General features: G+C 35.7%; 1 protein-coding gene across 3 annotated transcripts in view; it reads left to right on the forward strand.

The window, feature by feature from the left end:
• The window catches only part of ATP2C1 (ATPase secretory pathway Ca2+ transporting 1), a 68,426-nt gene extending 53,326 nt beyond the window's left edge, over nt 1-15,100 (forward strand). For all 3 annotated transcript variants that reach the window (XM_048951994.1, XM_048951997.1, XM_048951995.1), the window contains 15 exons: nt 83-180; nt 1,532-1,627; nt 1,731-1,820; nt 3,097-3,201; nt 4,438-4,594; nt 5,855-6,025; nt 7,002-7,099; nt 8,638-8,688; nt 9,410-9,576; nt 10,113-10,181; nt 10,928-11,044; nt 11,703-11,850; nt 12,476-12,571; nt 13,369-13,510; nt 14,276-15,100. In XM_048951994.1, the coding sequence (XP_048807951.1) occupies nt 83-180; nt 1,532-1,627; nt 1,731-1,820; nt 3,097-3,201; nt 4,438-4,594; nt 5,855-6,025; nt 7,002-7,099; nt 8,638-8,688; nt 9,410-9,576; nt 10,113-10,181; nt 10,928-11,044; nt 11,703-11,850; nt 12,476-12,571; nt 13,369-13,510; nt 14,276-14,412 (1,742 nt within the window). In that variant the 3' untranslated portion in view covers nt 14,413-15,100. The remainder of the gene's footprint in view (nt 1-82; nt 181-1,531; nt 1,628-1,730; nt 1,821-3,096; nt 3,202-4,437; nt 4,595-5,854; nt 6,026-7,001; nt 7,100-8,637; nt 8,689-9,409; nt 9,577-10,112; nt 10,182-10,927; nt 11,045-11,702; nt 11,851-12,475; nt 12,572-13,368; nt 13,511-14,275) is intronic.
• The last annotated feature ends 438 nt before the right edge of the window (nt 15,101-15,538 follow it).

Below are 15,538 nucleotides of genomic sequence, written 5' to 3' on the forward strand. Positions count from 1 at the left end.
GTATTTCTAGAAATTTGTTCTTGTTAGCTACTCAATTACTCTAAATAGGCCTTGTCTTACCAGTGCTGTTTGGTTATTTTAGGATGTTGCAATGTAATTTGTTCAGATAAAACTGGGACTCTGACAAAGAATGAGATGACGGTTACTCATATTTTTACATCAGATGGGCAGCATGCTGAGGTATGTAGTCAGACTGTTAGACCTAAATTTTGCTTTTACTTCACTGCATTTATCAGCTCAAATACTCTTGATTATACTGTTTGTAAAGCATTAATTAGGGTAGTGTAAATTTGTTGTATCAAATCTTAGTTCCTTGATTTCTGGCTAATTCTGTTCTTCCGTTCATTTAGTATTTCAGATTTGAAGCTGTATTATCCCAGTGTTCTGTAGTTACAGAATGGTTTAGGTTTGTTTTCTTTCTTGTATAATATATAAGATTCTTAATCTCTTGATGGCTGCATGTCATAATGATGCTGAGATGCAGTATAAAGATTTGATGTTCTTCTTTAGTATGTTTTGCTGCTGCAGGTGCATAAAAATGAAATTTAAACATTAAGAACATTTAAAATAGCAGGAGAATCCAGATTTGGGCTAAAAGTTAACGTATTGTGTAAACCCTTCAAAATGAGTGTACTGTTTCAAACAAGTTCTAAACTTTTCAGATTCCTCATGCATAGGGTTTTATTGACGCTGTAGTTAATGGGGAGACCTTGTCACTAACTTTCATGAGAATAAATACTGGGTGTTTTTAATTCTTTGTGTTACTTACCTGTATTTGCCTGGCACTTAGTTTCCATTCTTCAAATTTTGTAGGAATGCTGTAATTATCTTTTTTCTTTATTCCTAGCATAATTTGTTTATAGTGATATTAAATCATTTCCCTTTTCCTGAGGGAAAGAGAATTTGAAGTAGCTGTTAAACATGCTACCTGTTAATGCTGTAGACTTGAGGACTTTTTGGGATTCTAGCTGGATTCCCACATTTTATGCATTAAAAATACAATTTGTGTGTTAACGTTCTGCATTAAACTGCATTTAACACTTCTGAAGTCTCAGCTGAGAGGCCATTCAAGTATGATTTTCTTCTTCCTGCATCATGAAAGTAGGACTCAAGATGTGTACTTCCATTCCCCTGCAGGGGTATGCATTATTAACCAGGGTAGGAGGGAATGGGAGGAAAAAATGAGAAAGCAGTAGAAAGAAGGAGGAAGGAAAAAAAAAAAGTCCTAATTAAGTAAGGAGACAACATACACTGCATTTATTTATGCTAAGGAACAAAATTGCTACATTTCTGGAAATTAGCATCTGGTATATTTCATGGAAGAACTTAGTTGCCCTCAGATGTTTTTTCCCTGATCTAGTGCCTGCTACATTAGATACTTAATAGGAGAGTCCATATTGGGTAAAATCCATCATAATGAATGGCTTTGCTTTCAGTTTTCTGTATTTCATAGTGAAAATCTGGGATTAATGTAATTTTCACTGGGTTCACAAACTGTTTTATGTACTGCTTTTGGCTCTTTGTCTTACAGGTTACCGGGGTAGGTTATAACAGGTTTGGAGATGTGATGCTTGATGGTGAAGTTATTCATGGTTATAACAACCCATCTGTTAGCAAAATTGTTGAGGTGAGATACTGGAACAAAAAGGTGACTTTTAGTTGATGATGGAGTAAGAACTGTACACAACATTTATGCTGTGTTGTCTTCCCATTTCTTCATCATCTTTTAGGCTGGCTGTGTCTGCAATGATGCTCTGATAAGAAACAACACCTTAATGGGGAAGCCAACTGAAGGGGCTTTAATTGCACTTGCAATGAAGGTGGGTGTTTGGTAATTTTTGGTTTATGGCAGGTGTGTAGAAATAAAGGTGTTGTTTTCATCAATTTTCCCTTCATTTTTGACTACTAGATTTGCATTACAACTGCTTATCTCCTGTGCTTTTTATCTGCTGGAAGTCTTTGGGCATTCTGAAAGATAATAGGAAGTTAAGTTATTTGGAACTGAAGTAAAATCTGTCATCTTTTTGCATGCAGTGCTGTCATTTTGCTCACCAGAGGCTAGTTTACCTGTTGAGTGGTTGTGTCATCAGAAGCAGTAAGAACCTGATGATGGACACATTGGTGTCTGTGGTATTTGCAGTGCTTTTAAGTGCTGGGAGCAAGCAGTTTGAATTGTGAATGCTGGTTAAATGTTATTTTTATGCTATGACATGTGCTGTAGCTTCTGAGAAGCATGGCAAGACATTTTAGTACTTGTTTTTTTTCTGTGATGATGAATAAACTGAGAAACGTTCAAAGCTGAGTGTGTCCCAGTTGTTTTCTCCCCATACAACTGAGGACTGAGATTTATCGCCTTGCTGAGATTCATTCCAGTTCTCCAGTCTTTGACTGTAAAGGACTAATGGGATGTTGTTATGGCAAGACCCTAAAGAAAGAGAGAAGAAGAGAGATGTTTCACATCTGTTGCTGGAATGGATGGTAGTGAAAGAGTTGTGAGGCTCTAAATACTGAGAATGGCTTATGGCAGGTTATGGCTTTAATCAGCACTCAGACTTAGTTAAGGGTAGAGCATGAAATTCTGCGAGATGCGTTTTGTGGGAAGAATGAAATGCATTTTGTCTGAACTCTTAGTGGTTGGTTTTAAACCTTTGGGGGATACTGATGATAATTTTTGGAAAATCCTTTCAGATTGGATCATTTGAACCTTAAACGACTGTCTTGCCTCCTCCCAACTCCGCTACAGCCTTTTATAATAATATTCTAGACCCTTCTAGCAGAGAAATTATATAGATATTAAAAAAAAAAAAAAAGCATTGCTGTTTTAAAAGTGTTTTGTCATACATGTAATCTACAAGGTTTTTCAAAGTCCTTCAGTCAAAGAAAAAAGAAAAGTTCTAACTTTATGCTGAAGCCTGAAGGAAGGTACTGGATTCATTGCAGGCTTGTTTTTCAGAAGTTTGTCTAATGAGAACAGTGTGCTGATAAGCAACTTTGAAGATTTCTTTTCTTACTGTTAACTGACAAGTCAAAACAAAATGCTAAGCTGTTTGGAAAAGAAAGGTGCTTACGTTATGGTGCTTTTTCTCTCTTATACAGATGGGTTTAGATGGGCTCCAGGAGGACTATATAAGGAAGGCTGAATATCCCTTCAGCTCAGAGCAGAAATGGATGGCAGTTAAATGTGTTCACAGAACACAGCAGGTAAACTGGATTCACAGGTTCCTTGCACACTGGCTCTGTAACACCATTATGTACTCTATTTAATGTCCTCATTTTTCACTTGAGAGATTGTGGCAAGCTAGTGGTAAGGTGCAGTCCTGGGAATATGGTTTGATTATCTAATTTCAGTTTCAAGCTCTGAAATGGAAAATAAGAAGGCCAAGAAATTCTTTCCATAAAAGGCATATTGAGAAATAATGCTAAGTATTTGGATATCTGAGACTTTGAATGTACCTGGCTTTTCTTCTTTCTCTACTCATCAAATATTTAAAGCAAGTCTGTTAAAGTTCTGCTGTTTCAGTTACATGCAGAATTAAGAGCAAGAAGAAATGTGTAGGTGTTGAATAATCAAGAATTTCTTGAGTGAGCAGGAATTGCTAGATGATTTTTTTTTTCTATATGATTTACTGTGTCTGATGTGTTTTGGTATCAGCATTTCTAAAAGATTGCTGAAAAATTGGAAACAATTTTAAAAGGAGCATAAATTATTTGAAGGCTAAGAAAATGCAGCAGAATTAGAGCTCTGTCAGTTAAGCCTATCAGAAAAATTGAACTGTCTTGACTACTGTGCATAAACACCTTCAAGGAGAGAAAATAAATGTATTAAAAGAGCCTTTATAGCGCAACAGGGAACAGAAGATGAGAATCAGTGATTGGAAATTGAGCTGAAGCAGCAGTTCTTAATGGAGAAGGGAGGAAGGGAAACGATAAGTTGATTTAATGTTGGAATAAGTGTTCAAGATAGACAGTGAATCTGCAGTCCCTTTGTACCACCGAGGCTAGCTTGCTTTCTGGAAAATGCTAGAGCTGTTACTTGTGGTACAGGGATGAAGGTGATATACTTAATGACCTGTGGAGAAAGACAGATGGTCAGGTGATGAGCTAGGGGTCTTTCAGGTCTAATGTACTGTGTAGGTTTGAATGCTGTCCTTTGAATGGCCTCTTTGGTTTATAAACTGTGACCCACAATATATCACGTGAGTGATGTCTACTGAAATAATAAGCTATTGATGATTAGCTTAGCTATTTTGGCGTTAGCACTCTTTTATCCTTTATACAGCTACTTCAAATTTTTGGGGGTTCATAAGTACAATTTTCATTTGCATTACATGTTCTGAAGACTTTTCAGAAAAGTATAGATAAAGCATTCTTACAGATGTGCATATATATATTTGTATATGCATACACACATATTTACATAATTCCTTTCTATTTTAGGACAAACCAGAGGTTTGCTTCATGAAAGGTGCTTACGAACAAGTCATTAGGTATTGTACATCATATAACTGTAAGGGGCAAACCCTACCTCTCGTTCAGCAACAGAGAGAGCAATACCAGCAAGAGAAGACATCTATGGGCTCTGCAGGACTTAGGGGTAAGAGTGTTTCAGTGTCTGGGGATAATTATTTTTTAAATGGTACTGCTTGCTTGTTCAAATTAAAATATTATTCAGATACAAGATTTTTTATTGTTCAAGAAGCGTCACTGTGTTGGTTAATTTTTCATTAAAATGGAGAAGTGGAATGCAGGTGATGTATTTAAGGTTTGCATATTAACATTGATTAAATTCCAGCAGGTAAGAAAAGGAACTGCTGCTTGCAACCATAACAACTGAAAAACACATTGTCACTTGGCAGCTTCCATATCTCATAGATTTTTTTTGTTTAAATTTATTTCTAATATGAGTGTGTTCATTTTTCTCTTTGATTCCTGGCACCTTTGTGAGTTAGGCTAGCATAAGTGATTGATTGCAAGTCAGAAGATGCCATTAAGATTACATTTTATATTAGCAGACTGAGTTTTAAATATAGCTGCAAGTATTTTTCAGAAGATGATTGATTGGAAGTGGTCGTGGGCAAACCATTATTTGGGACGCCATAATTGTCTTTGATTTCTGTAAAGAGAGCTGCAGGTTGTTAATTCAGATGTTCTAAATGTGGCAGTATGGGTACTTTATGGCACAGGAAAGCCCTAGGATACAAATGAGAGGTTTCACAAGGAGTAGTGGTATCTCTTTGTGCCTGTTTTCTTCAGATTCCTACTGTAAAAAAGACGTTCCAGAAGATATTTAGCATGTAGTCAATAAAATATGTCTCTATTTAAATAAAGAACATGAATGTTTATTTTCTGTTTTGTTTTGTTTTGAACCAATCTTCCCTTTGTCATCTGGTATAAAAGACTGTTTGTGTACAGAGAAACCACCAAAACTAGATGACCTTTTCCTCTTTACACAGTGGAAGCAAAAATGTTTTAAGCTGTGAATAAATGGGAAAGATTTCTTGAAAACACGAAAAACCTGTGTTTGATAAAGACTTCTGTGCTATGTGATACGACAGCAGACATTGCTGCCAGTGTTTAAGAAGAAGAAATAGCAATCCCTATTTGTTGCTTTACTCTAACTTATAAATTCAGTTAAGTCTGATTTGTGAACGTTTACTCTTGTTGGGTTGATTTCAAGTGGAATACTCAGATGAATGAAGCTACTCATAAAGGCTTTCAGTACTGAGGCCTTTGGTTGATATAGTTATGTGCTGTTTAGTTTTAATTTTGGAAAACAAATACTAGCAGTTGTTTTAGATGTTGGTGGAAATGTTATTTTCAAATCCTAACTTATTTTTTCTTTGTTTCCTGAAAGTTCTGGCTTTAGCTTCTGGTCCTGAGTTAGGGCAGATGACCTTTTTGGGACTTGTGGGAATAATTGATCCTCCACGAACTGGTGTGAAAGAAGCTGTTACTACACTAATAATGTCGGGAGTTGCAATAAAAATGATTACTGGAGATTCACAGGAGACTGCAGTTGCCATTGGTATGAATAGTCATCTGCTTTCCATTTTTCACTTGTTTTCTGTGTTGACAGTGCCTAGATAATAGGTATGAAATATGGTTATTGAATCTTTAGTATTTCTGAGTTCTGTATATTGCCTTAACATATGACACAGTGCAATTAGAATAGAACTAGTCTGGTGTGGCACCTTCATTTCTGCTTAAAATACAGCCTTTCTCATTTGGTGATTTGTGACGTTTTGCTATTTTAAACTATGTATATGTTTTTTTCTTACTACATTGTTGCAACATGCCTGATTTCTGGTTCTCACCAAAGCGACCTTCCCTACCATCAGCTTTGGATGACTGTCTTATAGCAACAGGGAGAAACTAAAATAGTTGCTGACAGTATTTAGGATGAACGTGGCGCTTCAGTGCTTTCCCAATCCAGTTTTATTCATGTGACTAAGTTTAAAGTTTAAGTATTGCTAGTAAATGTTTAAACTAAATGAATATTTAAACAAACTTATTTTTGTAATAGAATATGCTAGCCAGAATATAGATCCTTTTTGTACAGGACAATAGTGGAAAAAGTGGATTGTGCACATAGAAGTACATCTTGAAGTTAGCAGTACTTTATCAGTTGTGATTTTGCATCTGAGAGTTGTGCACATCTCCATCTTATTTCTCATTTTCTGTCCTGTTACTTTTGAATTGTAAATTCTCTGGGGAGGAGTGGGCTTTTATGTTTAGATTGTGCCTGACACAACGAGATACAGACCTTGAGCTGAAGACTTTAATGGAAATAAATGCCTGATTAGAACAGACTTCATAGTGCAGGTGTTTCTCAAATGTTCACTTTTACCTCAGTATACTGAATCAGTAGTGTTAGGATGCTGTGCTGTGGGCATTTAAAATCTGAAACAGTGCAGAAAATAATAGTTTAAAAAAGTAACTGGCTGCTTACTGTTTGTTTTAAGTGTTAGTTATTATAATACCTCCTCTATTGTCTGTTCCAGCTAGTCGACTAGGACTGTATTCCAAAAATTCACAGGCAATCTCTGGAGAAGAAATAGATGATCTGGATATCCAGCAGCTTTCTCAAATAACACCCAAGGTTTGTAGTAATATGCTATGCACTGAAATGCACTAAAAGATATATTTTGTATTGAGAAATGATTTTATCTGTGGAAAGCTGAAATGTAACTTCTGAGATTCCAGTAATGGAGATACTGTTACAGTAAATTACCAAAGGCTTTTAGTACTGAATATGGAAGTTGTCAAAGGTCAAACAAATCTTTGACAGAAGATTGTGGCAAGATTCATTTCTTTCAACTCATGGGATTATCTTTTTAGTGAGTTCAATCTTTATTTCTTCCATTCCTCTTTGATGCTTCAGATTGTCAGTTTCTCTTTTGTATATATATTTTTAAATCTTTTAGCACCAGTATTGGAGCTTCCATTTTGCCACCTTTCAGTGAGCACCATTTTTATATTTTTATTAACATTTTTGTATTGTTAGACCATTTTAGTTCTATGAGTACTTTTATATAACTTTACAATTTTCTGTTCCTTCAATCTGTCCTTTTGGAATTCATAAGAATAGCTATCTGAATCTTAAATGATTTCTGATTGATCTGAAGCCACTGGTTAAGAATTTTGAGAGATCTGCTTTTATGTTGACTGCTTCAATACTGAATACTGAATACAAGACTTCTTATTAAGTATCTAAATGCATTCACTAGTGTCATCATGGTAAACGTATAGTCATAATCAAATGTAATTAAGCTTCGTGTTTGTCTCTGCAAAATGTATACAAATTTTCAGAATTCTGCTTAGTTTGCAAAATTAGACTGCAGCTTTAGCAATGCAACTAAGCCAAAAGCCAGTACAATTAAGAAATACGTATATGATTTGAACACATTAACTGGAAAGCTTTGTGTCTTGATGACTCACCAAAAAACCCCATGTTTATTTGGTAATACTTGTTCTTACAGGCTGTTCACATTAAATAACAAGAAAAAGCAACAAAATTACTTTGTGCACATTTGGCCTGAGACCCAGTTGGATTTCCAGCATGTATTTAAAATCTTATTAGGAATTGAGTAAAATCAACCAGTGAAGTACAGTCTAATGAGTCTGCTGAGAAGTCTAACTTCAATGTGGAACTTGTTTGAAAACTGAATTCCACTTAGTCAAATTAATTTACAGAGTAGACGAGAGGTAGAAAAAACACTGACGAATAATAATTTCTTCCCATATGATTTTCATTAGTGAAAAGTTCAATGTGTTAATAATGCTATGCTATATAAAATAGTAAAATTGAAATTTCCTGAGCTGCTTGCCTTTTGTTGTCTTCATTAATTTAGTCAAGAAGCCCAGTAGCAAGCCATTATATCTCAGTTGCTTCATTATTTCAGAGGGCTGTAAAATTGCATGTTCTGTCTTGAAGTAAGTAGCACCAACTTTGTTTACCTTTAAGTCATCCCTTGAGTTGATGATGTCACTGTAATGAAAACATGTTTCAGTGATGCTTCTGCCTCAAAATAAACAAGGGCATAGTTGGCCTCAGACAATACGCTTTTATCCTCTAACTTTACTGTACCTTACGCAGTTCTTCTCAATTTTTTTCCTTCTTCGTTGTGCTTCTAACAGGTTGCAGTATTTTACAGAGCCAGTCCCCGACATAAATTAAAAATCATTAAGGTATGTCTCACAGGTGGCTGCATTGCTGGACAGTGGCTGTGAGCACTGTTTGTAGCGCGCGTACTTAAAGTATAACGTGCTGCAGAGCATCTGGTTGAAACCAGGAAAGAAAGTGAAGTATATCTGAAAATATGACTGGAAAAAAGCATGTAATGTCCACGAGGGCTGTGCAACTGCTGGTAGGCAGCATCAGTTTGTTATATGGTGGGAGCTGGGAGTTGGAGATTTTGTCGCATTGCAGTTGAATCGACTGGGAACTTGAGGGAGCCATATTTCTGCTACTTCTGAGAAGCAGAAATAAAGCAATAAAACGGCATGAGTTTCAAGTCGTGGCTGAGGTAATGCTTCCATTTGGAAGATAAAAAACAAAGCTAACAAAAAGAGGAATGTGCTTTTCCAATTGTTCTAATTCTTATGTTAATTACCAACAAAGAATAGGAAGTCAAATATTAAAAGACAGAATGTTTTGAGAATTATGAAAGGGCCGTAACATTAAGATTCTATATATCCTAGCTTTCAAATCTAGACTGAATATATGATCTAAAATGTAATGTAATGTAAAATCTTGTATAAGAAATTAGTTAAGATACAAACAGTTGTACTTTTTCAGGATTTTGTGTTGAAATAATTCTTTTGGGAAAACCACAAACCATTGTATTTAGAACAATTATATAGGATAGGCTATTTCAATCTCTGATTTATGTTTTTTCCCTTTCTTTAGTCCCTGCAAAATAATGGTGCAGTAGTAGCTATGACAGGAGATGGAGTGAATGATGCTGTTGCTCTGAAGGCTGCAGATATTGGTGTAGCAATGGGACAAACCGGAACAGATGTTTGTAAAGAGGCAGCAGATATGATCCTCGTGGATGATGATTTTCAGACAATAATGTAGGTATTGATGCACTGTGCTATGTAGTTTTAATGAAACACTGCCTGAGTAAGGAAAGGAGGAAGGCTTTTTGCAGCAGAGTATACTTGTCCCAGGTATTAGAAATCACTTCCTTGCTGTTGTCATTGTGTTGGCAAAGTGCAGCATGTACCAGAGAATGAAAAAATAGTCTGTACATATTTCATTCTGGTGCGATAAGAAGACATGGTCTTCTGAACTCATTCTCCATTTCTGTCATTTCTGGAAAGTGTGTGTCATTGTTTGTATTTTTTAATTATCTACCTTGATTCTGGAGGCAGCATCAGTGATGATGCGAGTCTTAAAAGGAGGAAATTTTTCTATTGACGTTCCATTTTGAAAGCAGCCAAAATAAGAACATTGTAATTGATCTTACATCAATTGATCTGACTGTCAAAGAACTCCACTCTTTTCTTGACGTTTGTGCTTAAATTAGTAGAAATAACACACTTTTTTCATTTGTTTTAAGCTTTGTTGCAGTAGCCTTTAGTGGTATGGTCTTTGTTTTTAATTGCAGGTCTGCCATTGAAGAGGGTAAAGGAATTTATAATAACATAAAAAATTTTGTTAGATTTCAACTGAGCACGTAAGTCTGAAGCATTGTTAACAATATTGGAAGGTTCTAACCTCATTGTGATTGAACCACAGCCTCACAAAGCAAATATGAACTCATATGAACATTTTAGATTTCACGTGCTGATAGACTGTACTCGAAAATATCGGTGGTCATAATGGCAAAATAATATTAGGATTGAATTTTTATTATTTTGTACTTGGTGGTTTGTTTCATTTTCAGAGGTTCAGAAAATAGTTCAGTAAGCAGACCTCTATTATAGTTTTTCCTGTTAAAAAGTGAAAAGTCAGTAAATGAGAGGATGCACAGAAACAGGATAGCACTGCCTTAGTCTTCTTCTTTAAATGAGAGGTGGCACAGAGCTGTGTCAGAGGATGCTCAGACTGAACATGGGAAAAAATTTCTTTACCCTGAGGGTGGTCAAGCACTTAGACAGGTTTCCCATCAAGGAGGTTGATTCCTCATGCCTGTCAATGCTCAAGAGGCATTTGGACAGTGCCCTCAATAACATGCCTTAGCTTCTGGTTGGCCGTAAGGTGAGCAAGGAATTGGACTTGGATGGTCTTTCAAAGTCCCTTCCAGTTGTTCCATTCTATTATATTCTCACCTTTTAAAGTTAGAGTTATGGTAGTTGTGATTGAAGTAATCAAAACCTATATGTACTCTTAAATACATCAAGTTTTGCTTACAAAGCACTTATCAGTAGATCTTCAGAAATGTTCCATGCTGACAGTTATAAAAATGAATTCTTTCAACAGGAGTATAGCAGCATTGACTTTAATCTCACTGGCTACATTAATGAACTTTCCTAATCCTCTCAATGCCATGCAGATCTTATGGATCAATATTATTATGGATGGGCCTCCAGCTCAAAGGTAAGTAATTGCTTACCTTTACTTTAAATTCTCTTAGAGGTTTGTGGTTGAATTACTCAAGCAAGGAAGAGGGTTGCTTGTAGAAGAAACTCTGTGAAGTGTTGAACTGCAGTGATGTGTTCCTGAAACAGAGCAATTTTTTTCTTCTCATTGCAGTGTTTGCAGTGTAATTCTGTGTTCATTCTTTGACTTGCTTTGGTATCCAGCAGTGGTTGGTTGGGGAGCAGCATGATACCTAAAGATCCACAGCATCCAAGATTCTGGCTTCTGTCCAGAGTCTTCCTCTGACTTTCTTCACTGTGGATAGGCGGTGGAGGGAGCAATGAAAGGGAGCTAGCAGTAGAATTCCTTAGGCATCAAGGTAGCAGAAAGGGTGGGCATTGCTAATACTGCAGATTGTTGTTTACTAATTCTGTACTGTCTGATAGAGCCCAGAATTATGTGGTATCTGAAACTGCAGTGTTGAAATATAACCTGTTACTGATACTTAGAACTCAGTGCTTTAAAGGTGAAAATACCAGATGCTTATTTAAATGAAGTGATTATTAAGCTGTAGAGAGAAGATTCAAATCTGTTTTTCCCACCTGTGAAATCTAGTCTTTGTGTAGAAGCAACAAATTATGATGATAAAAATCTGAGCTACTTCTTTAATTTTAAGCCTTGGGGTGGAGCCTGTGGATAAAGATGTTATTCAGAAGCCTCCAAGAAATTTGAAGGATAGCATTCTTACCAAAAACTTGATTGTTAAGATACTGGTGTCATCAATAATTATTGTGTGTGGAACACTGTTCGTCTTCTGGAGAGAGGTATGACAAAAACACAAAACTTAAAGCAGTAGCATATTGAAGTCATTTTGATTCTAGCAGTTGGAATTTGGAATTCAGAAATTGCATGAACTTGGTTGCAAGATATATGTATGCTTATTTAATAATTAAGATTAGAGAGGATGAATTTCAAAGCAGTTGAAATGAGAAATAGAGTTTTTAATACAGACTTTTCCAGATCCCAATTGCATCTGGGAAACCTTGGCCAATGCAAAGTAACTCTAAAAAAAAACCAAACAAATAAAAGCAAAAGCAAACAAACAAAAAACGTCACAGCCAAACAAAAACTTATAGCCAGGTTGTTAGGAAGCAGCTGTTTGCCTTTCTTTTCCCAGTAGAGAAGAAAGCTGAACTTTTAGCAGTGCATCGTAGAATTCTTGGTATTCTGTCTGCTTGCATTAAGGTTTGTCAAGTCTTCACAGCTTGGATCTAAAGTTCTTATAAATTATGTATGTGTCATTTCTGTTATGACTTCTTGAGTGAGCTTGGAGCAAGCAGATGGTTTTGCTTTTATGTCTTAGTAGAACTTGTATTGTTGCAGTAACTGCATTTAGTTGCTGAAGCTTTAAATTAAAGCATGCTAAAGCCAATCTTTTTTTGTTGGCAGTTAAGAGACAATGTAATAACACCTCGAGATACAACCATGACCTTCACCTGTTTTGTATTTTTTGATATGTTCAATGCTTTGAGTTCAAGATCTCAGGTGAGTGATTAATATTGCCATTTACATAGTATTTACATCAGTACCTCCCTTCGAAGGAAGATCTTGCTGTGTTTTCTTGCAAATATACTTTACAAGTACTATAAAGCTTCAGAGCTTTAAAAAGTAAGTGAAAGGGTTAGTGTTCTCAAGTTGTGATACAAATGGTGTTTGTTAGTCATGCTGGTGTTCTGACAAGGGCAAGGAAACTCTTACTAAAAACTGTTATTGTGATGGTCCCTTGTATTGCTGCGTGGCCTTAATTGAGTTTGTTCTTTCCTGGAAATCTTGTCAGTTCAGTAACTTTTTCAGAATCTGAAACTTGTTGAAGGCCTTTCAAAGTTTGCAGCCCTAGGAAAGCCTAAGAAAAAGGGCTTTAAGAATTCTTTCTGTTTAAATTTTTGTTCTAAGGAAGACAAAGTCTGAAATTTTGTGTTAGTTGAATAAATTACACGTTACTACATTTAATCTAATTTGCAGTCTGTTTTCTGATGTGAATGTCAGGGCAGACAAAAACACATCCTTCTCGTACAGTGGGCAGCTCCTAATGCATGGCACTTGTAGAGAAGTGAGCTCAATAAATAAATTCTTGACTGTGAAAGCAAGATTTGCACTCAGTTTACCATTAGATTATCCTCTCAAGAACGTGTTTTGGATTATCTTCAAGGTTAGCAATTCAACAATTGTTTTTTTTTTTTTTTATACTTTTATAAATGTTGATATGAAAAAAGTTATGAATTATTTTCCTGTCTAGACAATAAAAATTACATGTACAGTGTAATATATTGCTTGTTTTACAGACCAAATCTGTGTTTGAGATTGGACTTTGCAGTAACAAAATGTTTTGCTATGCTGTCCTTGGATCTATAATGGGGCAGTTATTGGTCATTTACTTTCCTCCACTTCAGAAAGTTTTCCAAACAGAGAGCCTGAGTGTCTTGGGTAAGAAATGTTCCTTTTCAAAGAATGGTACATGAAGGATTAATTTGTAAAAGCACTGGGTTATGGTAGTGGGCATGGTGCTTAGGGACGTGGGTTAGTGATGGATTTGGTTGTGTTATGTTGATGATCTTAAAGGTTTTTTCCAACTTAAATGTTCAGTGATTCTGTAAGAGCTCTTTCTACTTGCATACAGCAGGAAAACCAATCCTGCTGATCCTTTTTAAGAGGGGAAAAAATACTTTCAGACATTTTGTTTGGAAGCCATAATTAAGTGCGTATTGCACCCAAAACAGATGATTGTGTACTTAGATTTCGGAAGTGCTTGAATATTTTAGGAATTTTAATGAGTACTGATGCATGCAAAAAGGAACTAGATGATCTTAAAGGTCCCTTCCAACCCAAACCATTCTGTGATTCTGTGTTTTTAGATAATTCTTTGTCTTTTTATCCTGGTGTCATTTCTGAGAATATCGTTTAAGTGTAAAGCTAATTATGTTGCTTAGTGTTCTTTGCTTTTCTAGGTATTAATAAAAACAGTGTTATGAAATGCTTTAAGAGTTTGAAATAGCGTGTGTGTCCTTGTGATTTGTGCATGAACTATGCACACTAATTGTCTGGTTCTGCAAAATGATTCTTGCTTCATTTCTGCTCAAGTTACCCTGTAATAGGCAGGCAATTTGAAGGTCTTGTAAGTCATATATTCCTTTGTCAATCTGCCCTCAACCTTAAATAGCAAGTTTTAAAACGGCTAATTATCTTTTCCAGATTTACTGTTTCTTCTGGGACTCACTTCCTCTGTGTGCATAGTGACTGAGATCATAAAGAAGTTTGAGAGAAGCAAGGAAAAGATCCAGAAACATGGAAGTTCTTCTTCGTCAACTTCGTCTTTTCTTGATGTATGATGCATATTGCATTCTTTTGTTTGCAAACTTAGGGATTGCTGTCTGAAGATGTAGGAGAAAGCAAAACAATATTTGGAGGATTAAGAAGTCCCGAGGGCTTTTGACAAGTCCTTTGTTTCACTGGCTAATGATGAACATTGATGTTTCAAGACTGTTTAGAATTTAACTTCCAACCGTGGGAGTAACAATTGAAATTATGCAACTTTGGTAACATTTTTCCTCAAACCAATTTACTTTTGAGATTTAATGGGATTTTGTGTGTGGGGGGGTTAACTTAAAGAACGATCTAAGCCCAAGTCCCATTTTCTGCACTTAGAGATATAATTGTATAAAATTCTTCTCTTAGATATAAATATTTTAGTTTGTTTTTATTTAAAACATTGTACTATTTTACTTTTACGGTGGTGGGACTTTGCTACTAATACAAGGATTAAAAAAATATTTCAGAGGCATTCCACTGGGTTTAGTCTGTCACAAGAGTGCCATATTCTAGCTACTGTATTTATTTACTTCATCCTGCAATGTGTAAGCGGCTCAAGTACCTTGTGCTACAGGTTTTTTTTGTATCTGGAGGTTTTTTCTTTTTGCACAGGATGTGACCGCTGTCGGATCACTGTTTGTCCTTTTCTTTTTCTGTGATTGAAAAGCCTATACTGCAATTTGAAGTAAATGTTTGCTTTTCTTATGAGTGTGGTGTCTCTTTGCTTTAAAAGGAACTGGCATTTACACCAGATTGTCAGGCTTGTGATGGTTTTGGATACCTGCTTTGTCCCACGTTTACTTGAGCTTACAGATGCTAGATTACTTGATTAATAAGGCAGTACTAGTATTGAAATATCTGACTTGCAATTATGTGGTATACTGAATTAGAAAGCAAACATGCTAATTCTCACTCTAATGGACAAAAATCCCAGCCTTCTTTGAAATAAGCTGATTTTTTTTTTCCTTCTGCACTCCTCCTGTTCTTTTTATTCTTCCCCCATCGTTACAATAGCTTTCTCTGAGGGTAACTTAAAATTTTAATCTTCAAAATGACTTTTTGTGGATCAAGAAGTGTTGTGGTAGATTAGTATCTTGATATGTTAGAAGTCATTTTTGATATATGATAATGTCTGGATATTCAGAT

Source organism: Lagopus muta, chromosome 7, assembly GCF_023343835.1.
Source record: "Lagopus muta isolate bLagMut1 chromosome 7, bLagMut1 primary, whole genome shotgun sequence".
Classification (NCBI taxonomy): domain Eukaryota; kingdom Metazoa; phylum Chordata; class Aves; order Galliformes; family Phasianidae; genus Lagopus; species Lagopus muta.